This window comes from Chelon labrosus (assembly GCF_963514085.1).
Source record: "Chelon labrosus genome assembly, chromosome: 13".
Taxonomy (NCBI): domain Eukaryota; kingdom Metazoa; phylum Chordata; class Actinopteri; order Mugiliformes; family Mugilidae; genus Chelon; species Chelon labrosus.
Window position 1 is genome coordinate 26,553,931 of NC_140346.1, and position 24,241 is coordinate 26,578,171.

Consider the following 24,241-nt stretch of genomic DNA (forward strand, 5'->3'; position numbering starts at 1 on the left):
TGGCTTTCAATAAAACCGCGCATTGAATACAAGATCCTGCTACTTATCTTCAAGGCCCTTCACAACCAAGCTCCATTATGTCTGTCTGAACTTCTCCAACTATACGAACCCTCATGTACTCTCCTCCACGCCTTTGGAACATCCTCCCACCTGACATTCAAAACATAGACTCTCTGACACATTTCAAATCCAGACTCAAAACACAAAATAGCTTACTCCTATATCTAGCCCATTCATTTTTGTGTACTTTAATCTGCTTTTATGCTATTGCATTGTATGTTTTATGTATTGTTGTTTTATGTAAGGTGGGTGACCTTGAGTGTTTGAAAGGTGACCACAAATAAAATGTATTATTATTATTATTATCTTTATGAAAAAAAGTCACTGCATTACTAATTTATCCAAGTGACTGAGTGCATTTAAATGTAATATCTATACTTTAAAGCCATTACATTTTTGATTTATGTCCACTAGGGGGCATCAGTGCAAGATGTAAATGTAATTCATTCATTCATTCATTCATTCATTATCCATTAGCTAGGTCACTGGGAGATGAATGCTATCGCGGCTGGCATTGGGCGAGAGGCAGGTTACACCCTGGACAAGTCACACCACAACAACGTATAAAGTTATAATAGTAAACGTTTGCTACCAGACTTTTATTTGGGACTTTAACCGCTGCACCAGGAAAGCTTCGGTCTGAAGACAGCGGTTTTGGATGCAATGAAGGTATTTATAACTGGATATACGTTTTAAACGCCAACCGCCTCATCTCTAAGGAGGATGTGTTTAACTGTTGCACTCACGCCTACGAGTAAAAAGCAAGCACATAGGAGCTCGACTGTCAAACACAAAATTCAGCTTTACAGAAATAAGTAGTTTGCAAAAGCAGCCATGGTTGCTTTTGCAAACCATTTATTTCAAGCACGAGTGTCAAACTTATTTTAGTTTGGGGGCCACATTCATCCCAATCTGATCTCAAGCGGGCCGGACCAGTAAGATAATAGCATAATAACCTATAAGTAACCACAGCTCCAGACTTTTTCCATTTGTTTTGGTGCAAAGAAGAATAAGTAAATTAGGAGAATGTTAACATTTAATAATTGCAGTCTTCTATATAATTTTCAGACTTTGCAAATTCACGTTGCGGGCCAGATTAGACCCTTAGGCTGCTTTTGGCCCGCGGGCCGTATGTTTGACACCTGTGGTTTAAAGCATGCAGCCTAACCTGATGTATCTCAAACATCTCGTAGCATTTGTTCGGGCAGAGCATGTCAACAGAACTGGCTGAGCGATGTGTTTTTTAGTTGTTGGGTATCAGCTGGTTAGGAGATAATTGTCTGTGTTTGTCACAACCAACAACAACTTTTACAAGATACATAATCATTCAGTCCACAGTCAAACACTGGCTGGTGCAGGCTGAATAAAAGCAAACAAGTGTCTGAATATAATGGATTGGTAATGGGCTACTGAAGGATTAAAGTACTTCATCATGAATATTTAACATGCTGAAGGACTCTCACTAATGCAGGATGAGAGAATCAGAGAATTTAAAACTTAAAGCAGAGCAGCTTCTCTCCCCAGTCTGCTGACGCTTGGAGAATTTTATTTTTTACTGTCTATACTTTAACAGTCACTCGACATCACAGTTAAAACCACTGGGTTAAGTTTCTCTTGTCAGAACCTGATTGCTGAAGATCACCTTTAGGAGGGGGGAAGTGTTATTAATGCACTCTCCTCGCTGAATCATTTTCCACAGAGGAATCCTATTTTGCCAAAGTCCCAATCTTGAGGACTCCGGGCAGAAGGGTTCGTCTGCCTCAACCCTCCGGCAGATGGCTGCCCAGCAGGACTTCAGGACGAGCGCCGGCCCTCCTCCGACGGCCAATTCGTCTCCCTTCGAGCAGCCTGAACTTTAACCCAAGTTTAAATGAGGGCTTGCACACACAAGGCATTCTGGGAAGGCGGCCCTGAGAGTCATCTAGAGAAGCGAGAGGAAATGCCCGGACATGGAAACACATGCTGTGTCTACTTTATTTACTCTCCGCTAAGCTGTTTCAACCTGAGACGGAGGATGCTCCTTAACGGGGGGAGTTATCACCTCTTCATTAATACAAACAAAGATGCAGGAAACTTAATTTAATTTAATAAATAAGCTGTAGCCACAGTGCTTTGTTCTAATGTTTAAAGCTCTCTGTGGTTCTGCTGGATTCACTGACTGATGCAGATGTTTGTGAGTCTAACGCTGTGGCTGTAATCAATGTGACGATGAGGGAGTGGACGCTCTGGGTTGCGAGAGAGTTTAGTTGCCTTAAAGTGAAGGAGTTAAAGTACGTTGTCTTGTTAATAAACAAAGAGGGGGGATACGCTCTCCAAGATAAAGTTAATGCAGTCTGAAAATAGAAAGAAGAGCACGGAGACCCTCTGAAGCACCAAGGAGCTCGAACATTGCTATGTCGAACAGTTTATGAATGACTAGTAATGAATAGTAATTTAACACTGTTATGAAAGACGGTGGCTGCATTTTAATTCTGGAATTATTCCTTGCACAACATGTGACAGTGTTTGATGGAAAAGATTAAATGGGAATGAAGCTTTTGCAAAATAAATAAATACAATTACAGCATTATAAAAAGATTCCATTACTCATTTATTTTACTGAAGTATTAAAATGCATTTAATTTAAAGGAAATTCCTGTTTATTCTGGCCTCCCTCCACTGGCTGCCTGTGTATTTTAGAGTCCATTTTAAGATTCTTTTATTTGCCTTTAAATCTTTAAATGGCTCATCAGAGAAGACCCCTCGCTGTCCGTTTTTAAAACTTGTCTTAAAACCTATTTTTGTTCCTTGGATTTCAACCCGAGAACTTGCTCTTGTTTAGTGCTTTTAGTGTTTTTTATTGTTTTTAATCTTATGTTCTTATTCTTACCTAGGTGCAGCACTTTGTGTTTCGGCTGTGGTTGTTTTTAAAGTGCTCCATAAATAAAGTTGAGATTTGAGGTTTTTTTTTTTCCTTTGGTAAGTAATTTACCAGCAAACGATTTGGAAATGAAGGGTCTGTGTAATAAAGCACAACTAAAAGTCATAAAACTCTACATTCGTCGTTGTTAAAAAAAAAAAAATGTGCTGGCATACCGACAGGATTTTATCGCGTCTTAATAATGTTTTATGATAAAATAAAAGCTCAGCTCCGTGACAGAGATTTCACACTGTAGCTAAACTGAAATGTAAATGCAGAGCAGCGTTTAAAAGAAAGGATTTTATAAAACGTGATGAGTCTGGGGAACATTTAATAGATTAAACGTGATTTGTTTAACGAGACAGAACTGAAACAGACTCTGTTAACAGAGAGCAGCAGAGCCTCCACGCCGGCGTCCGCCGCCCTGAAGGTCAAGTGAAGGACATCTTCCTTTGTCTCTGACTGACGGTGACCTGCTCACAGCCTCACACACACACACACACACACACACACACACACACACACACAGGTACCTACACACACACATACTGTAGAAAAACATCTCTTATTGTCGGTTCTTCCAGGCTTTAATATACCAGGACTCAAAAAAAAAGAAAAAAAAAGAAAAACCTTTCAGGATATCGAGCGGCCCAAACAATGGGGGGAAATGGCATTGGCGTTGCCATGGCAACTGCTGCAAGCTGCTAAGAGGGCTGCTTTGAAAACATATGTCAGACTTGACTGGTTTGTTCACAGCGAGCTTAGCAACAGATTCTCCGAGCAGCCTATCACGCTGTCTCTGCATAGCGATCGCCGCTCTAACATTTGACTTTGCTGTCTGTCAGCGGGCTGCAAACGACTCAGGCAAAGAAAGTCTCCCCCATTAATAAAGGCGTGGAGGGGGCTGTTCATGCAACCAGATAAATGTCCTTTTATTTCTAAAATTGCTCTTTTTAAAGGAAATCCTGAAAATCCATAGGAGCTAATCTCTGCGTCAGAAAGACAAATGTTAAAGATTCACCGCGCGCCGCGACACGATCTCCAACTTCCTCATATTGAGCCCTTCAGTTCTCACAAGGCGTCCCAATCAATCCTCTCACTGTCTCTGCTCTTATATAACTTGCAGAGGATTCAACAGCTGAGAGAAACTTCCATCTGGACGTGATCGATGGCTTCACCTGTCTCTGCTCAATAAAGTTGTTCATCCGTTTAAAGATGTCGCCTCCAGAATGGGAAGCACAATGATGGGCGTGTTTTAGTGTTTGCTGATTGTGAAGATAATGAATTGCAGCCCCAGGTTTTAGTAATATCAAAGTTGCCTGTGAAATAATTCATATTCACCGCCCGTATAATGGCTCCATTTTCTGCCTTTGTGTCCCATGTGGTTGAATTCCTGTTTGTCGCTGCAGAGGTGGTGGGTGGGTTGTACCAGCAGCAGCAGCTCAGTGCCATATCACTGCCACACAATGTGAAGAGCAAGGTGGGAGGGGATGGGGAGGGGAGGGGAGTGCAGAAAGAACGAGGGAGACTTATGAAAATAATTGAGACGAGGAGGAAGAGGGAGGAAAGCAGCGAGGGGAAGTTGATTCAGGGGGAGGGAGAGAAAAGAGAGAAAAGAGAGAGATGCGTCACGCCGAAACATTAGTATGCAATCAAGTTGTTGGTGCGGTAAGGGTTGCTGTTGCCTGTCGACGGCTGCCGCAGCCTTTCAAGTCTAAGCTGCAATGTCACACACACACACACACACACACACACTTGACCGGTGACTCTGTGCAAACAGTCGGCGCAACAACTCCCTCCATTGTCTGTGAGAAAATAGAGGTGCGAGAAATTAATTACCATTTCCATGTCAGCCCGTGCACAAGAGCTTCATACATCCAGTTATTGATCCATGTCACCCTTTCACTTTCAGCAGAGGGGCTTATTAGACGGACTGGAGCTGGAAATGAGCCAGAGACACACACACAACACTGTCCCTCAAAGATAGATAGATAGATAGATAGATGCCACATTAGACTTGGAATTTCTCTGCTGCCGTTTTTATGTTTGAGCCCTTTATGATGTTTGTGCTTTCAACTGCATGCCTGAAGAGTGTGTGAGTGTGTGTATGAGAGAGAAGGGGTGTGTGTGTGTGTGCTCGTTTGGATGGGGGAGGGAAGGGGGACTCTAAGACATTGATGAGCTGCACCCCTCCTTTCTCTCTCCATCTCCATCGCCATGGTCCTTGGCAGGTCCACGTTGCCATGGCAACGCTCACATTGCCGCAGGCTGGCTGGAGCAAGGCGCGCTGGTTGAAAAAGAAAGCAAGAGAGGAAAGGGGGGAGAGGAGGGAGAGAGAGAGAGAGAGAGAGAGAGAGAGAGAGAGAGAGCGATCACTGCAGGGGGAAGGGAGGGGAGAGCAGACGAGAATTGGTCCTCCAATTCATTACCCCTACAACACCAGCCCCCCCAAAACACCCTCCCCCCACACCAGCCGCCCCAACCCCTCCTCCAAATCTTATCATTGGCATCGACTCTGCTGGGCAGCAGAAAGGCCTCTACTCTGCTCAGTAGTCTGAACACGTTGGATCCAAACTTCAGACCGCATTTATTATTCATCCTCCTCCTCCTCCTCCTCCTCCTCCTCCTCCCCCACGGCAGACAGCACTGCAGCCCAGCACCCAGCTACATACACAACGTACACAACCTGAACCGAGCCCAGGCCCAGGCAGCGCTGAGCGGCTAACACACAGAGAGGCGTCGCACAGTGTGATGTGTTTCATCATTCCATTACCTGCCGACGGTTTAATGCATTGCAGAGGAGACGAGGGCAGGTGTTAGATTACCGTCTGTAGATGGAGATACCGCTGGAACTGAAGACGCCTCAGCGCCTCAGCTCACACGCGACCCCTGTAACCCTTCCACACTGGGAGAACTGACGGGTACAGATTGAGGTGATGACCTAAAGCGTGGCAAAAATATTGTCGCTGAGTTTGTTTCCTTCAAAGCAGATGCAACTCCCGTTTCTTTCCCAGTGTCGATTGCTCTCACGCATCCAACACATGCATTCGTCCACATTACAGTAAATTATTCCCTGTGGTTAATAACAGCTTCAATTAGTTTATGTAGCGCAAAAGCTCACAAGAAGGATGAGATAACGCCTGGCCGTGGATGATCAGTCTGTAATCTGGCCCCTGAGGGGATATTTAACTCTCCAGATACATTAAAAAGCAAAGCTTCACCTGGACATGTCGGTATGAAGCAACTAAATTAGTAAATGGTATCGTATAATCAGATGTTGACCTACACGGTGCTATGACTGTTTGACTGATCACCTCTTTAAATAAAAATAAAAACAGAAATCACAGAGGCACTGAGGTACTTTCAAACTTGGCCGCTGCGCATCCTCCTGCTGCCTCCCAGCCCGGGCCGCAGCTCCTCCCTGGTGCCCGAAATGTCAGCCGGCGCTCCTCAAACATGAACTGAACCCGCTCCGTCCGCCTGAGCTCCGACCCCTTGACCCGTCAGCTGCCGCCGTGAGCAGAGGCAGCGGTGCATTCGAGGGGACTCGGTTGCTAAGATACAGTGCGGCTGCTGGCTGGAGACGAATTCCACCGCGGACGCCGTCGTCGCATCCAAAACCTCCGCCGCTGCTCTCGTTCTCTTTTACAGCAACACACCAGAGAGCGCCACGGGAGGTCATTCCTGCCTGTGGCCATCAGTGTTGGTCACTCTTAACAATCTTAACATTTCAGACTGTAACCATCTGCTGCTAACTGTAAATACTTATTTTTTTACTCTAATTGTATTTTACTCCCCTAAATCTCCTTGCAAGTGTAATTTTATCAGAGCAACTGCAACCAAACAATTTCCTTGAAGGATTAATAAATTATTCTGATTCAGATTCACATTTTCCGTACAGAACAAATCAAGAAAAAAAAAAAAACAACCTTTAAAAATGTGTTCAGGATGCTCATTTTATTGCTTTATGTCCTCTACTGCCTCTCCCGAAAAGATGCATCAAGAATAATGATTACAGCCATTAACGCCCCGACTGGGACGGGACGGAGCATTTCACAAGTCACTTAATGATTCATGAAGACATCAATTTTATTCTGAAGGCTAGGAAATATTAAGATGTTTGCTAACATGAAGGTGTTGGAGAACATTCTTCCCTCTGTTTTATATCATCTGATAACATAGTCAATACGTTTGTGCTAATAAAAAGCCAATAACCACTCCATCTAATGTCTAGTATTTACATTTTATCCTTGCCGGATGTTGCGCTTGTGTTCACACCTGCTATTAACACATGTCCCTGGGTGATCTGATCACAAGAGGGCAGCTCTGGCTATGTCTGTTCACACCAAGCCCTAAAACGAGACACCACATGCATCTGCAGAGACCACTGATCTGATCACAGTGGTGCTGATCTATATGCATGTACCGGGGTGAGATCAATTGGGGTGCAGTAGAACGATGTGCACCTCTCCGTGGCTGTGTGCTCATGGTAAGATGATAGAAAATGAGCACAACAAAGCATAAAACTGTAATTATAACTGGGACTCTGGAAGCGTCCATAGTACAGCAAAGTAAAGCCGCTACTGTAATCTAACTTAACTCCACATGGCAGCTTTGCATAACATGGACATATCATTCATTACACCCTGGACAGGTCTCCAGTCTATTTAAGGGCTAACACAGAGGGACAGACAACCATTCACACTCACATGCACACCAATGGCCAATTTAGAATCACCAATGAACCTAACCAGCATGTCTCTGGACGGTGGGAGGAAGCTGGAGTACCCGGAGAGAACCCACACAGACACAGGGAGAACATGCAAACTCCACACAGAAAGGCCTGGATTCAAACCCAGAACCTTCTTGCTGTGAGGCACCAGTGCTAACCACCACACCACAGACATATGCTATATTATAATTATTCTTACCAGCTGCAGAGTTAATAAATCACTACTAATGAGCAGATGACACTTGTACTTCAGTGGTTGTGTGTTTTTTTTCTGAATGAATGAAGGAAAACTCATGCAAGAGGACCTTAGTTGAGTAGGCGGTCCAACAATGTGGCCAGGACACATTGTGCGTCGCTAAAAGAACGCGGTCCCGAGCAGCTCAGACTGGTGCCAAATGTGATCTGAGCTAGCGTTGCAAGCCTACTAATATTTCCACTTTATTGCTTTACTTCAAGCAAGCAAAGGTGGAGGTTAACCCCCACCCTCAATGGCTGGACAGGTTGAAGTTCAGTCTGATTGAACTCTGCATGAGTCAAACGAGGACGGATTGAAAAAGGAACTTCGCCACAAAATCAACTTTATCTAACCGATGCTTGAATCAATTCAAAGGTCAGAAAAACAGTTTAATCTACAGCATGTGATTATAGTTTTAATAATCTAGCACTACTGGCTGGGTGAGAAAAGCCTCTCTTGGCATCCACTGTCATTCTGCTGGTTGTTTACAGTGGAGCGTTTCCCTGTTTGTTTACACCCTCCACTTAAAGAGCGAGCATCCTCCACAGCTGCAGGTGTGACTTCATGTGAAGTGACACTCTGCAGTGAAGTGCTGGGTTTAGGGGGGCAGGTTTGGGAAAAGAGCCACGGTGATTCACCTGACATAATCAGGCTGATATGATTAAATGTCTCCCTCCACCTCTACTGCTGCACTTCTCATCTAATTAGCTTCAGTCGGATCACAAACCAAAAGTCACAAACTTCAGGAAATCTCAATGAGCAGGACTGATTGTTCATTTTTTGTCAGAAAACACAAGTTGAACAGTACAACTTCTTCTGGAGAACTTGTAGGTGGTTTATGCTTCTCCGACAATTTGATGCTGTAGTTACGGCAACAGCCCAGACCATAAGGAAACTCTACGCAGACCCTACAGAGACACCGTAAGTGGAGTTTATACCACTACGGGACATAGACGCCGTAACCTACGCATATGTGAGCCATTTATATTTGTGCTCGTTAGTCTGCCACGCTCTGTAAAACTCCACCCAAACACTAGTCAGCGCTGTGTCTTTTTTTTGCCAGTCAGGTTAATTTTTGTTTCTACTTCCTGCTTCACTTTCAACAATGGCGACGGAAACTTTTGCTGAAATTTCGCTGAAGACGAGTCGTACAAACGTTTGTGTCGCTGAACCTCTTCAGTTAACCTTTCCTCAATGTGTTCCATCTTTATTGATCCAAAACAATCAATTCGAAAATTGCGGAGATGAAGAAGCAGCCCGAAAAAATACTAAAGCGGAAACATGCTACTACCAATTACAGCTCTTGTGCTCTGCATCTCAAGGGAGGTGCACGTCGAATTGATTGTTTTCGATCAATGAAAATGGAACACACCAAGGAAAGATTAACTAAAGATGTTCAGAGATACAAACGTACGAAAGTTTCAGTCACCATTGTTGAAAGTGAAGCAGGAAGTAGAAGCAAAAATTAACCCGACTGGCAAAAAGCACCAACTAGTGTTTGAGTGCCGTTTTTACAGAGCGAGCCGGACTCATGAGCTCACAAGTATAAATGGGTGTCTAGTCCCACAGTACCGCAAATGAGCTTTGAGGGCTTTGCTCACTGGCACTTCAGTAGAGGCTGTTAAGGAAGTACAGATCGTTATCCATTCACCTTTCTCCCACTCTCAATTTTCCCAGCAGGTGAATCCATTTGAATCTACCGGCACCCAACCCGCTACTCTCAAAGGAACCCAATTACTTTTTCTTTCCTTGGAAACAAATGCTGTGTAGAAGGTGTAAATGACATCCAGTCAGAGCCCGGAGAGGCGAGCACACCGAGGAGGGCAGTAATGGCTGCAAGAGCTGATATTAAACCAGGAGATTTAAATTCTGAGACTCCATCCTGCTGCATGCTTCAGATGAGAGTGGATTCTAAATGTGACAGAAATGAGATGAGTATCTGACGCATCGTCTTCACCACACACATACGCTTGTAATGATGCAACCACAATAAAAGACTCAGAAAATGGCAAAGAAAATCCACATAACAAGAGATCCATGAATTATACTGTGCCTAGAAACTAGCTCATGCTTTATTCAGTTCATGCAGTGTTCCACATACACCATATCGGTGGTGTTTGGGGGGTTGTTAATGAATCTTGAGTAATTATTTAAACGTGTTCCTGGAGGTTTTAACGATCTGAAATAAACCATTTATAGAATGAGATGATTTGAAGGGACAATTAAAGTAAAATAAATTCAGCTACTGAACCTCTCACTGACAATTCTCCAATCCAATGGAAATCATTAAAACCAACTTAACTATTAACATGAACACTCAATAAAATGATCTGATGAGATATGTTTACATGCCCCAAAGGCTCAGCCAGAAGAAGAAAAAGAAGAAGAAGAAGAAGAAGTTTTTATTTCAACTTAATTAAAAACACTGAAATAATTCATAAGATGACCTGGGTGAAGCTGCAGGGCGGCTTCGTTCATCTTCTCAATCATCAGGTGTTAACACGGTTATTAGGTACAGATTATTAAAAGTTTATACCACCCCTCTCAGCCTGATTAAACTCCTTCTACAGGACCAGTCTACTCTGATTGGCGTAGTTAAATCATAAATTTGCATTGTTATTTTGATTGGGCAATACATCGTTCAGGCATAACATCATGACCACTTCTGTAATATTGTGCAGGTCTCCCTTGTGGTGACTCATCAGAGATTGGACATGGGCCTTCTGAGGGTGTCCTGTGGTGTCTGGCTACACAATGTTGTTAGTGGTCTTTGAGGGGAGGGGCCTCTGTGGATCATCCCACCGATACTTGATCAGTTTGGGATCTAGTGAATTTGGAGGCCAGGTCAACACCTTGTGCTGTTCTTCATGTTTTTTTTTTTAGTTGTTCCTAAAGTGTTTTTGTGTGTGTGTCTGTGTCAAGCTGCATCCTGCTGGGGATGGCTGCTACCATCAAGGAGTGTCATTGCTATGGGGTGGGGGTGCCTGGTCTGGTCTAGGTGGGTGCTACATGTCTAAGTAACATCCACACCAATGAATGCCAGGTCCAGAAGTTTCCCAGCAGAACACTGAATTATCACGAGATGGTTTAAATGTTATTTACTTCTTCTGTCATAATGTTGTGGCTGTTCGGTGTATTTCAGACTACTACTGTTGGATTTTAGACAGAAGTAGTCTGAAACACACCCCTTCAGGACATTTTTTCCTGAATCTTAGCTGTAACTAGTGAATTTACTCATTAGTTTTGTGAATCTGAACATTTTTACTGTGCGGCTTTTTACGACAGCTACTTTAATATTTTACTCTCCACATTTCCCAGAGACAGTGGAGGCTGCTGGGACCAAGCAGCGACTGTCACAGGAAGAGTGGTGAAGTAAAGTGACTTAAGGTTTATTAGCCTGAGCCTAAAGTGAGTTTCAGAGACGGCGGTGTGTACAGAGCCCCTTCAATGACTAAAGTTTGATGTAGATACACTAGGGATGTAAAGCAAAGTCATATACAGAGAAAACACCGCAAAGAAAAATAAACTGATCACTGGGTCTAGAGAGACAGAGGTGAGAAATGAGAGTCAACAAACCACAGACACACAACCCACTCACGCACAGTTGGTGAATATGTTGAAGGATCACATTTGGAGTTGTATCTGCAAAACACAGTTCTCTACACTTATACGATACGACCTCTGGACATAACACAGAATTAGATTTATGCTTTGCAGCATCAACAACAGAAATCAAATGGAGAGGAATTTTATCCAGTAGTTTTTATTTTTTTTCCAACTGATTTAGCACGGAGAGCGTAGCACATGTACAGCTCTGCAAGACGGAAAAGAAATACCACGTAGAAAATAAAATGCGCGTGAATATTGTGTTATTAACAAGTGAGATTTAGCCAACACAGTACAACACATCTCATTTCACTGACACGGGTCAGACAGCTGCACACACACACTCTTTCAGTTACCCAGACACTCCAGTCTGTAGGCTCAAAGGCTCACAGGCACATTCGACATACCTGTGAGGATACACAAAAATCTGGCATTAGATGCGACTCACAGAGAAAAGCTTTATCCGCCGCCTGACATCTGCGGCTCTCTGCTTTAATGGCTGCCCGCTAAACCTGAAAGCTAAATGTCACGGTGGCAGGTCCCGTCAAACTCGGCGAGTATGAAGTATTTCTGTGTAAATCTCCGCTCAATATGTAAATGTTTAATTAGCTCAATCTTGGTTTTTATAATTTTAGGTTTGGTGAACCCTTGGAAGGAGTAATGGGAGCTGGATCAATAAGCCTTGCTGCATGTGCAGGCAGTTACTACAGATGGTGGGAGTGTGATAGCACCAGAGGTGCCTGAGCTCATTAAGAAACAGGACCATACTCCAGTGCAGAGCAAGGAGAGGGGAGAGGGGAGCAGGGAGGGAGGGAGGGAGGAGGGGAGGGTAGGATGCAGAACCTGGACGGACATTTTTCACCTGAGCGTCACAGATTTGATGATTTGCCGTCGCTGCAGGATGGAACAAGATAAACCCGTTCTTTGTGCATTTGGACAAACGGAGAAAATCTGTGTTACATTAGTCAGAAGAACTGATGTACATGTAACCTTCAGAGGTGGCTCAGAGGCTGAAGGCTGCTCTGCCACACGAGACAGTCTGGACTGTGGCGCCATCTCCCTGTCAGAGCCGCTCACTTCTCCATTACAGCTCACAGAAAGGAGCTTTGGCTCATGGTGCAGATGAAGAGATTTATGGACTTGGGTTCCAGCAGTACAAGTTTTGATGCCAACATTTTGTGCAGAAATGCAATATTCTTTAAATATGAGTTTACGTCTGCCAGCAGGTCGTGACAGTGAAGACTTTCCTGCGTAGTCTGACTTAGTGTGCAGAGAAAATACGTTTTCCACAGCCGAGCTCAAGGAGAAGACGTCACTGCATCAGAAGTGGATGATATATTTACCGAGGGGCCAACTTTGTGTCAACAGATAAATCAGATACTGTTACGGTTTCAGACAGGCCGTTGCAAAAGGAGAGGATTTCAGGATATTTCAAAACATACTACTTTGTGGTTTCATTCATAAAATCATCCTCATGGAACGGATTATTTAATCTAAGGTACGCTCCAGCCCGATGTCAAAACAAAAGCCTTTGTAAAATGAGCAGTTTGTTGTTTCGGCACAATTCGAAAGCCACAGTTTGAGTAACAACACAAACTCTTCATTCTCCGAGGATGAAATCACTGCTTCAGAGGAAAATGTTGCTGTATGCTGCAGAACAAAAACACATTTCAATTCCTTTAATCACTTTTGGAGTTTATTTTGTAACGTGTGCTCTCCTGCACACCGTGACTTTCTCCAACATGTGATCCTTTACAAAAACACTAAATGGTAAATCTTACATTGAACTCAACCAGATCGATGCCAAATCTGAGACGTTAGTTGTGTAAATAAACACAGAGTCAAGCATTATCCCTTAAACTCCACCACAACTTGAGAGGCACTGGCAGAGAACGTAGAAATCCACTGAGTATAGTTCCCATGTTGTCACTGAAGTCTGCGGCTGCACGTATTCTCTGTGTAAAACTGTCACCGAGTTAAAAATGAAAGGAACATTGCCCTTAAAGGTGTTGGAATGAATCCAGCACCTGACTGATGATCTTTTTTAGTGAAACATCATCTTGCCAATGTCTTACGTCATCTGTCAATAAACTGGAGTAAACTGGTTTAGAAGGTCAACAATGGAAAAAACAAACCTAAACAACAAAGTGGCACCAGACTAGTCGTCGCCCGTTTTGCTTTTCTTCTTCTTTTTCTTCTTCTTTCCCGTTCCCTCTACTGCGTCACTGTAAGAAGTGTCTATTGGTTCAGGTTTGACAGTCACTTCTTCCACTTTTACCTCCACGCTGGCCTCCAGTCCCTCCTCCACCTGCTCTCGCTCCCTGTCTTTCTTTTTCTTCTTCTTTTTCCTTTTCTCCTCTGAATGATTGCCCTCCTTGAAGGAGTGCTCCATCACCTCTTCCTCCTGAACTTCAGCTACAGGTTCCTCCTTCACTTCCACCATTTCCTCCACGTGCTCCACCTTTATCCGCTTTTCCTTCTTTTTCTTCTTCTTCTTTTTCCTCCCCTCTTCTTCCTCCTCCTTCTCTTCGTCGTGCCCCGCTTCTTCAAGGAACCGCTTGGCTACCTGTGGACGGAGCGTTGTAGACGAGGGCCCAAAGGCAGAGCCGTCCGTCTCATTCTCTACCACGCGGGTCACGGTGGGGGTCTTGCTGCCAAAGGGGTGGAATCGCTGTTTGAGCCCAGGCGGTATGGAGGGTGCTGGGGCAGCAGGGATGATCTGAGGAGCCTGGTTGGTGCTGCTGTCTCCGTAGCTCTCGCAGACGTTCAACATGCCCGAAAAAGTCGGCGCAAAAACCACGCTGTCCGACGACTGCTTGTCGCTGGTGAGCAGGCGGATATCTGAGGTGCAGTGGTTGGACGCCAGGATGCTGTAGATCTGCTGGCCGCCTACAGACGCCGCTCCGGCTGCAGAAGAAGGAACCTTCATGGTGTGGAGGCCCGAGAGAGGCACCTTAATCCTGCTGAAACTGGATGGAGGAGGAAAGGCGAGGTTAGGCGTCATTCATTGCATGCTGGAAAGAGAGAGACTTACAACAAAGACATCATTTTTTTTCAGACTGCTGTTGAATTTAGGAGATTTCTAAACCTGGAGGTTCAGCTGCAGCGCCGCCTGCTGGCCCCACTATGAGTCTTGTCCTGCCTCTTCTGCTGACAAATAAATTTCTGTCCAGTTCTTAAAAGTGAGACCCTCTAACTGTGGGTAAAGACACAATAAATGCCCCCACTTACAAATCTTGTTCAGTAACAGGCACCACTCAAAATTCTCTTGTTGCTGCTAAAGCTTTAGTTCAGATGTGCTAACAGTGGCTAATGTCAGCAGACTTTAGATGGATATTACAGTCTCATCACTCACTTGATTATCTTTTTCTACTTGTGCTGCTATTAGATGACATTTTCTGCATTATTGTGTGACGTTAAAATCCTCTTGTGAATCTGTCCAATTCGATATCAAAACTCAGTCTGTCTCCAACATTACAACAAAAGACTCTTTGACAATCTGTTTAGTGGGAAAATATTAGCTACTAGTAGAAATGTAAACACTGGATCTGATCTGTTCTCTCTGGTTACAATAAATCTATTTTTCCACCAGATTCTGCAAAATCACTTTGATGTTTTTTTGGGCATGTATGAATTTCTGATCAGAACGATTTGAATCGAGTTGAAGAAACATTTGCCAGGCGACGGGAGTGTTCTCACCATTCAGGGTTAAAGCCGGCGGGAGCTTTAATGAGCCACAGCTCATTCTTGTTTTTCTTCAGCTTGTCTGTTAGAGTGCTGCTGCAGGGCACGTGACTGAAAGACAAATAGTCTGCAGGGCACTGGTATCTTGTGGTCTTCTTCTCTGTGGATCCAGAAAACACAACTCAATGATTTCATCAAGAGGAATAAGCTCTTAAGAAGAACGCAGGGATAAAAAGTTGTGTGCGCGTTCGGTATCATCTTGCTTATACATACATGCTTTATCTATGAAACACAGCGTTACACAGTTGTTGTGAGAAACATATTTAAATGAATGATGCTGATGGCGTGTGTTTAATGTTACACTTTATTAAACTTAAAAATCTTTTAAGTTTCATAAGTTTACTTTTGAGTCAGACTAAAGTAACTAAGCAGCTCATTGTTATACACACATAATTTAAGCTTTAAGCTCTTAACCCTTAAACTTGGGACTAAAACAGTCGTTTTAAAACTAAAACTTGTTTATTTCCTCCAGGCTGCATCGTACCTCTAGGTAACTGCCTTCATGAAGCTTGTTAAATTTTACTAGCAACTGAACTCACATCAGCTTCTTGATTACACCAACTTCGTACTTACCCGCCTCTTTCTGCTTCGGCGCTGATTCTGGAGCAGGACTGTCCGCCTCGTCTTCGCTCGATGACGATGATATGTCTTTTGGCATTTTTACGTCTACTAAAACAACCGCAAAACTACCGAAATTAAACGTTTTCTCACTCAAAACGCATGGCTACGGAGGACGCACATGTGTTGACACAAAATGAACTCTGACCTTTTTTCTTTCACTTCACTTCCGTGCCACCGCCGGCTGTAGTTCCATGACCAGGTTCGACAGGAAGGTTTGCGTTGACAACGCCGCGTGACGAGACTACAACACCCACAATTCACCTCGCACGGTTACGTAACGTCTCAGCGTCCGTCGGGGAAGTGGTTGACAGCAGTGAAGACTAGGCCGAAGTGGGTAAACAAAAAAATATTTATGACAAAAGAGCGAAAATAACCCACACGTTTGAGCTAATTTTATATTTTTAGGATGTTTAACGTTATTTTAAAGCGGCCTGCGTCTTTTTAGGGCAGAACGTCGGCGGCAAAAAGAGGGCGTGCACCTGTCAAAGCTAAATAGGTTAACGCGGCTAACCTGTGCTAGCACGTTAGCAAGCTAGCTGGCTCGTTGAACCCGCTCAGGTTAGCTAGGTAGCACAGCCATGTCGTCTCCCTCTTCCTCCAGGCGCCAGTGGTGCTACCTGTGCGACCTGCCCAAGATGCCGTGGACTGTGGTGTGGGACTTCAGCGAGGTGGTCTGCCGCGGCTGCGTGAACTACGAGGGAGCTAATCAGATTGAATTCCTGATAGCAAGCGCCCGACAGCTGAAGCGAACTCATGGCATGCAGGACGGTAACGTCAGGTCACCTGGTCCTTCGCCCAATAAACACGGCACATCGGCCAGGGGAGAAGCTGCGCCGGATGGAGGCAGGCCGCACGCCGACCGCTTCGACAGGGGAGGAAGAGTAGAAAGTTCTGGGTCGTCTGTTCGTGTTCCACCCAACGGGCTGCACCGTGAAAGTCAACCGCCTCAAGAAGTGAACCGTCAAAGCCCCAGCGGCAGCCGGAGACCCATGATTGGCGCTGCCATCCCTCCAAGTCTGGTTACCCAAAGTATTGCAGGAATTCCCCACGGGCTGCTTGCGGGCATGCCTGCGGGTCTGACCGCCAGGACAACCCCTATGAACAGCTCCATGATCTTCCCTACCCCGGTGCTGGCAGAGATGAGCCGCAGGCAGCTGGGGATAGGGATGGGGATATCCCCTTTTATCACTCCAGAGCTGGAGCGGGAGCTCAGCTCGTCCCAGAACCAGCCCAAGACGCAGACGCAGGCTCACACTGCTGTGGCTGGCGGCAGCACCAGCAAGAGCACAAACCTGGCTTCTTCGTCCTTCTCCATGGCTGGAGGTGTGAGCCAGACGAGTCCCAAGCCTGCCTCATCTCCGGCCAGACAGCCACGCCCCTTAACTGCCAGATCTGGAGGGGAGCCACTGGGATCCAGCTCCTCAGCAGAGGCGGCCACCACTGCTGCAGCGTTACCACACAGTGGTGCATCAGAGCTGGGTTCAGCATCTGCCAACAACACCCATGCAACCGGAAACACCCTGTCCTGCACCTTGTGTCACGAGAGACTCGAAGACACCCACTTTGTCCAGTGTCCATCAGTGCCAGGGCATAGGTTTGTGTTTGCCATTTCATTTTGTCTTGTTGAGGAAACACTGTAATGAAAACAGCCTGAAATATTTGTGGATTCATACTTTGATCAACAGTTTGCTCTTTAGATGTTGGTATTCCTAATAGATATATATCTCTGACTGTTTTTGCTTCTTTACCTCCACCAAATGTAGGTTCTGCTTCCCCTGCACCAGAGTGTACATCCAGAGTCGTCGGGGTGATGGGGAGGTGTACTGCCCCAGCGGAGAGCGCTGTCCACTGGACAACTCTACCAACAGTCCCCCATGGGCCTTCATGCAGGGGGAGGTCTCCACCATACTGGGCACAGGTGGAGCGGGAGGTGGAGCGGGAGCAGGAGCAGCATCAGCTGCTGCTGCATCTGGAGCTGGTACAGGGCCCGGAGCAGCAGCAGCAGCAGCGGCTACATCTGGGTCAGGGAGTGGAGCAGCAGCTGGAGCTGGAAGTGGAAGTGGAAGCGGAAGTGGAAGCGGAAGTGGAAGTGGGAGCGGAAGTGGAGATGTCACTGTCAAGAAAGAGAGAGAGACGTGATGGTGATTTCCATGGTAGCTAGGACCCAACACAGCAACAGGTACGTCTACAGACACCTGACCAACTGTTGTGTCAAATCTGGCAGAATTAAAAGATGGAGGGATCTAGGTTTATTGGTTATTTGTACTACCCAGACTCTTCAGGACATTCAAGCCTGAATGTTAAAATGCACATCTCTAAACATTAGAGATAAAATGACCTATCAGACCGCAAAAATGTTTTATGACACCACCTTTTCACTAAGAATCTTTCTAGCTTTATTCTTTTTGTGTTGTCCTTTTATCTGACTAGATTTGCCTAATCCAGACCCCACGGCTCTGATATGTGTCATTATGTCATGTTTATTTGTTGTTGTTTTTTTTGTCTCCATAGAATTGTATCTCATAGCAGAAGGAGATGTCTGCACTGCACTGCTGGAGACGCAGGAGAGAAGCAAAACACAGAAACCCACAAATCAGAAAACCTCCATGACACAGGTCTTACCTCCACTTCCTCACAACCCAATCTCACCAAGATCAGACCGCATCAAATATCTCAGTAAAGTTGCATAGACTGCCATGACACATCACTTATTGTTTTTTCCACTAAGCACAGGCTGACTCTAATCTAAATCCTGCAGCCCTGCTCTGCACAGAATGTGAAAATAATTCACATTCTGTGCAGAGCAGACACTTAAAAACTATCCAGTATTGAAAACCACAAACCTTATGTTGAGAAATCCAATATAAGTGTTAAATATATATGAAACTGTAGCCACAGTTATTTTATATCTGTTGAACAGTGCTAGATAAATCAAAAATTAAAATTGTCCTGGAACAAATGCCGTACCCTGCCAGTGCTTCTCATCTAAATGAAAGATTTTCAGCTTCTACAAATTCAATTTACAGTCAACGACTGTCACTTTAAAATCCAGATTTATTATTATTCTTTTTTTTGTTTCATGACTGAATTATGTCCTAATGTGTTTTGTTTTTTTAATAAAACTGAAAGGAAAACTCTCAATACAACATGAGATGTATACAGAATGCCAGTAGTGACCTTTCTCTGTTATTGGTCAGATTTAAAGGGAACCAGTTATGCCAACTTCCAGCTCAATATTTTGAATTCAGGGACTCAACTAGTAAATGGTCTGCACTTACATCATCAGCGCTTTTCTACCCTAGAAGTACTGAATGTGCTGTACAGTGATTCTCACACCGTTTGTTAGTAGAGCTGCCATGGGAGGCCAGGGACAGCTGGTATGTGGGTGGGGCAGGGGTCGACCCACCGAACCTGCAATCAGTGGACAACCTGCTCTACCACCTGAGCCGCAGCTGCATAGACAAGTAGCTTTTTATGATTCATTTTAGAAAAATAAGGATGTTTATCGAATGTTGGCGTTTTATGCAGCTCAGATCATCCACTGTCTGAAACAAGCACGGCTAGCTCCTGTCTACAATTATGCTTTCCTCTGATTGGAAGCCTGTGTTGAAGCTAGTAGATCCATAACACTGGTGTAAACCCACTAAGTTATAACTTTCACATACTTGAGTAGGAAATGGAAACTCCTCAAATGCGTCTGTACATGTTTGAGCAACAAACTGTTTGTACAGTTACATTGTTGAGTTTGGGAGAGCAGACGAAGAAATCAGAGACCAACTTATGTCACCTCACTATTTGAAACTTGAACCACATTTATTTTGAGCATGCAACACGATAAGGAAAAGCATAACGGGTCCCCTTTAAAAAAGAAAAAAAAAAAAATAGACTGACTTTGACTCAGAGAAGGGAGAATGTTTGCTGTGTAGATAACAACCAGTTAAAGCATCGACCAGCCACAGAGACTCTGTTTGACTGTATTTAAATGTTTCTTTCATACAAGATCCAGCCCAGCCTACGCTTTACCCCGAATGTATATTAAAAGCTATCTATTGATAGGCCTAGGACTATATTTTATACTAGAGTGTTAGACGTTATATACTGTAAAGAGCTGTCATAGTATATATGTGCAATCCTTAGTCCTAGTATATGCAACAGTTTGAAATATGTAGTCATAAAACCAGTGCGTATCATTTCTTAAACCTTTTGTTTCTTAAAGTGAGAATCCACCTGAAAGCAGAAATGTTCTTCTGCGACACTGAAAGGTTTAACAAGTCTGTGTTTCCACTCGTAATCAGCGGCTGCGTTTACATGGACGCCAGCTAGTATCTGTGTGTTTACACAGAAGTAATAAATCTGTTCTGTCCACACATTTCTGTCCCATGTGGGGTTAAATTCAAGTTATGGGACAAGATTCCTGGAGCGATATAAGATAACTTCCAGAAAGGCACTGCTGGGATTCGAACCCAGGATCTCCTGTTTACTAGACAGGCGCTTTAACCAACTAAGCCACAGCACCACAGTTCCACAGCATAATAACCCAGAGGATCGTCCACAGCAGCCAGAACCACTTTTGTTCTCTTGTGCTTGATGTTTTGGGGCACGTAAACAGATATTATCTTTATTTAGCGTCCAGGCAAACGTAGCCCGGTGAAGTGGATCACCACACATACTGTGTATCTCAAGTATCTGATCCTTATTCCATTTTTCAGAGTACATTTCACAAACGTGCAGGGATCCCATGAATTCCATAAATCGAGCAATCCAACATTATACTAGTGTTGATTTTATAAAAGAGAGTTGAGTTTTGGGGGATTCTCTCTTTACGTGCAGCTTGTACTCCTCGGTACAGAAGCACAGACAAACCAAAGGTGACTTTTTACCCAAACTGATGTTTCTGGATGTAAATGTTTTATGGGGAGAAAAAAATAATTATATATAAAATGTATTATGGCCAGGTTTTAACCAGCTGGTTTCCTTCATCAAGCAGTTACAGTTGCCACACCCAGGTGTCCTACTGTACTGGTGGGATTTTACATATTGTAGTGTTCAGCAGAAGCTAAAAATATTGAGAGAATATCCCACAGATCAGGTCTGTTGTAGAGAAATGTCAAGAAATGGAATTTAAGTATAATATGCACTGATACGTCATGCAATCCCTTGTTAAGTGCCTTTTTAAAATGTTTACCATCTGTGCGTGCGTCTGGGAACCTCAGGGGAAGTAGGAGTGCAATTTGCTCTTTATTGTCTGGTCAGTTATTAACCTGGATCTCGTTCCCTTCCGTCGCCATCAGGCGGCTTGTCTTTTATCTGAAGCCTTTGTAAAGTCGACTGCCCATTGTTTCCTTTGCCTCCCTCTCCATGTCCAGTTTCTTTTCATTTACGTGACTTTGTTTTTTTGTAGCTCTGTTGGTTTTACCGCAGCTTCATGTACAAGATAGAAACCAGGAATAAATGGGATGGAAACAACTTCTTCATTTGTTTGTATTAATTCCATTTTATCCATTTATCTGGGTAATAGCTTTTTTTAACCTATAATCCGTGCTCCTTCCTTCAGCTCAGGCCAAAAGATAAATCATTTACACAACTGACTCAAACATGTTTAAATTAGTTTTTTTCTCGCTCTCTCTCGTCCATGAGTGTGTTTGTCGTCAGTGAACCAGTCAGATCTGATTTTTATCTTCTAGGGAAAGATGTAGGCGTCGCAGCAGCCAGACCTTAGAGATAAGGTATGATGAAAAGAACATATAATATATTGAAGGTGCAAGAAGTATTTAAAGTCACTGTACCAAGATTAAGTAAGTAACTACAGTTTGGTGCAAAAACAACCGAAGTTAAACCAGTGGAGACGGTGCAGATCATGTCCTCTACTGGCCACAAGATGGCGCCATCTAACCTCAGAGAGCCTGAAGGAGCAGAGGCTGTATGGACAAGTTCTACTCAGATCAGAAACAATCAGAAACAGCAAAGCATGGATGTGTTTAAACTTGGTGAATCTTAAAGACGTTAGTTAAAGATTTAACTCATTTTCCTCCAAGAGCAACAGATCCTGGTTTCATGTGTGTCACTGTCAGAGCTGATGTTGGAGGTTCACATCCAGCATGGAGCACACAGCTCGATGATGATGAAGTGTCCCATGTTTTTACTGTTGAGAAGAGAAGGGAGAGTTGAATCGTTCTCCTGGTGGACCGATCTGTCGCTTCCTCTATTAGTGTCAGCTCATTACAGCTATTGTTAAACCAATTATAGAGGTGTTAATGGACGACGCTTCTTCCATTGGCATGAAAAACTACCCGCAGAGAGAGAGAGAGAGAGAGAAAGAGAGAGAGAGAGAGAACTGGGATGTGAAAAGTTACAGCGATGTTTATTAAGAGGCAGGTTGGATGATGCGCCATGGCTGGAAGACGAAGCCAGTCAGGGCGTGCTTTGTTCTGGGTAGAGATTCTGAGAGGGAACACTTTTACACGTCTGTTTTCTCCTCAGAGCAACAGGAATGTGATGGAGTGAACCTGGATATCATGGGTCTTACAGACAATCGACAACTAAAACAAATCCATCCCAGACCTGACTCGTTTTAGTTGTCTGGAGAAACCTTCTGATGGAGTTTGGTTTGGTCTTTAGGGAGAGCTCGTTTGGTTCCTTGTGATGCTGCTGTTTTGCAGGTTATTATGTTGGATGAAGAGGCTCAGCTAATCAGGAATCCAGCCATTAAATCAAGGCTCCAAGCTTATTGGTGGTTATTTTAAGAACCCTTTAAATTGTGTCCACCTCTTCTTTAAATTCACACTGGTCTCTCTCTCTCTCTAATATTTGGATGAATCGTTTTTATTATTGTCATGATCAGAGGTAACTAACTCCACCACCGTCCAGATGAAAAAAAAAAAAGAACTCTTTCAGGCTTAATTACATCATTACAGACGCGGAGGTGTCAGCTCATTCCACGTGTTAATCGACTTGACAGCGTTTTGCAAACAGGTGATAATCGCCGAGTCTTTGCAGGTGATGTCGTGCAGGGCGTCTGGCCGACTCTCCATAAATATATCCATATGTAGCGAAATATGCTGACGACGCAAGGAGGCCTTCAACTGGACGAAATAGACTGAGATGGAGGTGCCTTAAACGGGAAAGAAGACAACTTTCCCACACCGAATCAGCTCCTAAACGTGTCCGCATATTTCTGGACCATCTGCTCGCTGATATTCCTTCCTGTTATTTCCTCGATCCCTTTTCTCACAGTCTAATCCCGTCGACCTCCCGCCTGCGCATCAATTACATCTCCATTGACTCGCCATTAGGCAGAGGCATTGACATTCACGGGCCTCCGTCTGCGGCCAGGCCTGATGTGTATTCCACGACGCAGGAGTCCGACCTTATGCATTACGCCGGGATTACATTATTCATAGTGTTTCTCGGTGGCGTCGGGCCGCGCAGGCCTCTTCAGAGGACAGAAAAGCTGTCCAACACAGTTCTCATGGACAGGGGGTCTCTCACGTTCAGTCGGCTCCAATACGCACAGATTGCGCACATGAACATCCAGCGGATATGCATATATATGAAACATCTGTCGTTTACGCACAATTTACGCACGAACAAATACTCGGGCAGGTACCTTTAAATCTAGATTGGCCTTTTTTTTCTGCTGTTAGGTCCGTTTTTATGGCCCTGAGGAGGTGAATCTGTGTGATAGTGGGGACGGTTGTGACTGTGCTTCTGATTAGGATCTCTGATGTTCTGATACTCCTCATTTGATAGTCAAATGTTTATCAGGCAGTCGTGATTTTCTTTTTCCACGACAATCATTAAAATATTTGACTATCAAGTCCCAGGATCTTACCAAGGTTTGATGGTTACCACAATTAAACCCCCGGAGAATGTGTTAAAAGCTTCGTAGCCCCAGAGAAGTGATAGCCGAAGGAATTAACGACTTCCTCGACCCCCCCACACACACGTTAAAAAAGAAAACTGCCTCCTATACACAATTAAAGTTTAATCATCAAGTATTTTATGCGAAATTATGTTCAATATTTTTTTGTTATAGGTTTTAAAAAAATCACAATTTGAATTTTGAACTGGAACAATTGTTTTTAGTTTAAATGAAGCGATTTTTCAATTTATTTTTTTAATTTTTTAATTATTTAACAAAATCATTTCCTCTTTGAGCTGCAGATTAGAAAGTTTTATAATTAACTTTTCACCATGAGCGACACCTCCCCTTCAGAACTGAAGTGCTGTAATTTTTTTAAATAAAAAAAAAATTAAAAAAAATAAAAATACACTCAGCGTCGTCACTCAAACGCGCTCAGTCGTCCGGGTGGCCCCGGTGCAGCCGCCGGGCCAATATACAGCA

At 44.0% G+C, this 24,241-nt stretch overlaps 2 protein-coding genes across 4 annotated transcripts; one reads left to right on the top strand and one right to left on the bottom strand.

Annotated features, from left to right (window-relative positions):
• Positions 1 to 12,363: 12,363 nt before the first annotated feature.
• Positions 12,364 to 16,175, bottom strand: polr1g (RNA polymerase I subunit G). 3 transcript variants are annotated; one of them, XM_084559199.1, is made up of 4 exons: positions 16,043 to 16,175; positions 15,850 to 15,942; positions 15,232 to 15,376; positions 12,364 to 14,501 (listed from the first exon to the last, which is right to left on the bottom strand). In XM_084559199.1, exons 2-4 carry the CDS (start codon positions 15,932 to 15,934, stop codon positions 13,691 to 13,693), a joined length of 1,041 nt encoding a protein of 346 aa, XP_084415325.1. In that variant the 5' UTR covers positions 15,935 to 15,942; positions 16,043 to 16,175; the 3' UTR covers positions 12,364 to 13,690. The 3 variants fall into 3 exon arrangements, with proteins under 3 accessions (XP_084415325.1, XP_084415324.1, XP_084415326.1); XM_084559198.1 differs by having other exon boundaries at positions 15,850 to 15,945; positions 16,043 to 16,150; XM_084559200.1 differs by lacking the exon at positions 16,043 to 16,175 and having other exon boundaries at positions 15,850 to 15,971.
• Positions 16,176 to 16,467: 292 nt separating this feature from the next.
• Positions 16,468 to 21,363, top strand: irf2bp1 (interferon regulatory factor 2 binding protein 1). Its single transcript, XM_084559197.1, has 3 exons — positions 16,468 to 17,491; positions 17,661 to 18,076; positions 18,409 to 21,363. The coding sequence occupies exons 1-2, from the start codon at positions 16,476 to 16,478 to the stop codon at positions 18,034 to 18,036; spliced, it is 1,392 nt and encodes a 463-aa protein (XP_084415323.1). The 5' UTR covers positions 16,468 to 16,475; the 3' UTR covers positions 18,037 to 18,076; positions 18,409 to 21,363.
• The last annotated feature ends 2,878 nt before the right edge of the window (positions 21,364 to 24,241 follow it).

Bases quoted from the DNA above. Each gene is read 5' to 3' on its own strand.
- irf2bp1 (XM_084559197.1), top strand. From the start codon at position 16,476: ATGTCGTCTCCCTCTTCCTCCAGGCGCCAGTGGTGCTACCTGTGCGAC. The intron at 17,492-17,660 runs GTTTGTGTTTGC...CACCAAATGTAG, and splicing joins CCATCAGTGCCAGGGCATAG to GTTCTGCTTCCCCTGCACCA.
- polr1g (XM_084559199.1), bottom strand. From the start codon at position 15,934: ATGCCAAAAGACATATCATCGTCATCGAGCGAAGACGAGGCGGACAGT. The intron at 15,377-15,849 runs GTAAGTACGAAG...CTGGATCCACAG, and splicing joins GCCGAAGCAGAAAGAGGCGG to AGAAGAAGACCACAAGATAC. The intron at 14,502-15,231 runs GTGAGAACACTC...TCCTCCATCCAG, and splicing joins GCCGGCTTTAACCCTGAATG to TTTCAGCAGGATTAAGGTGC.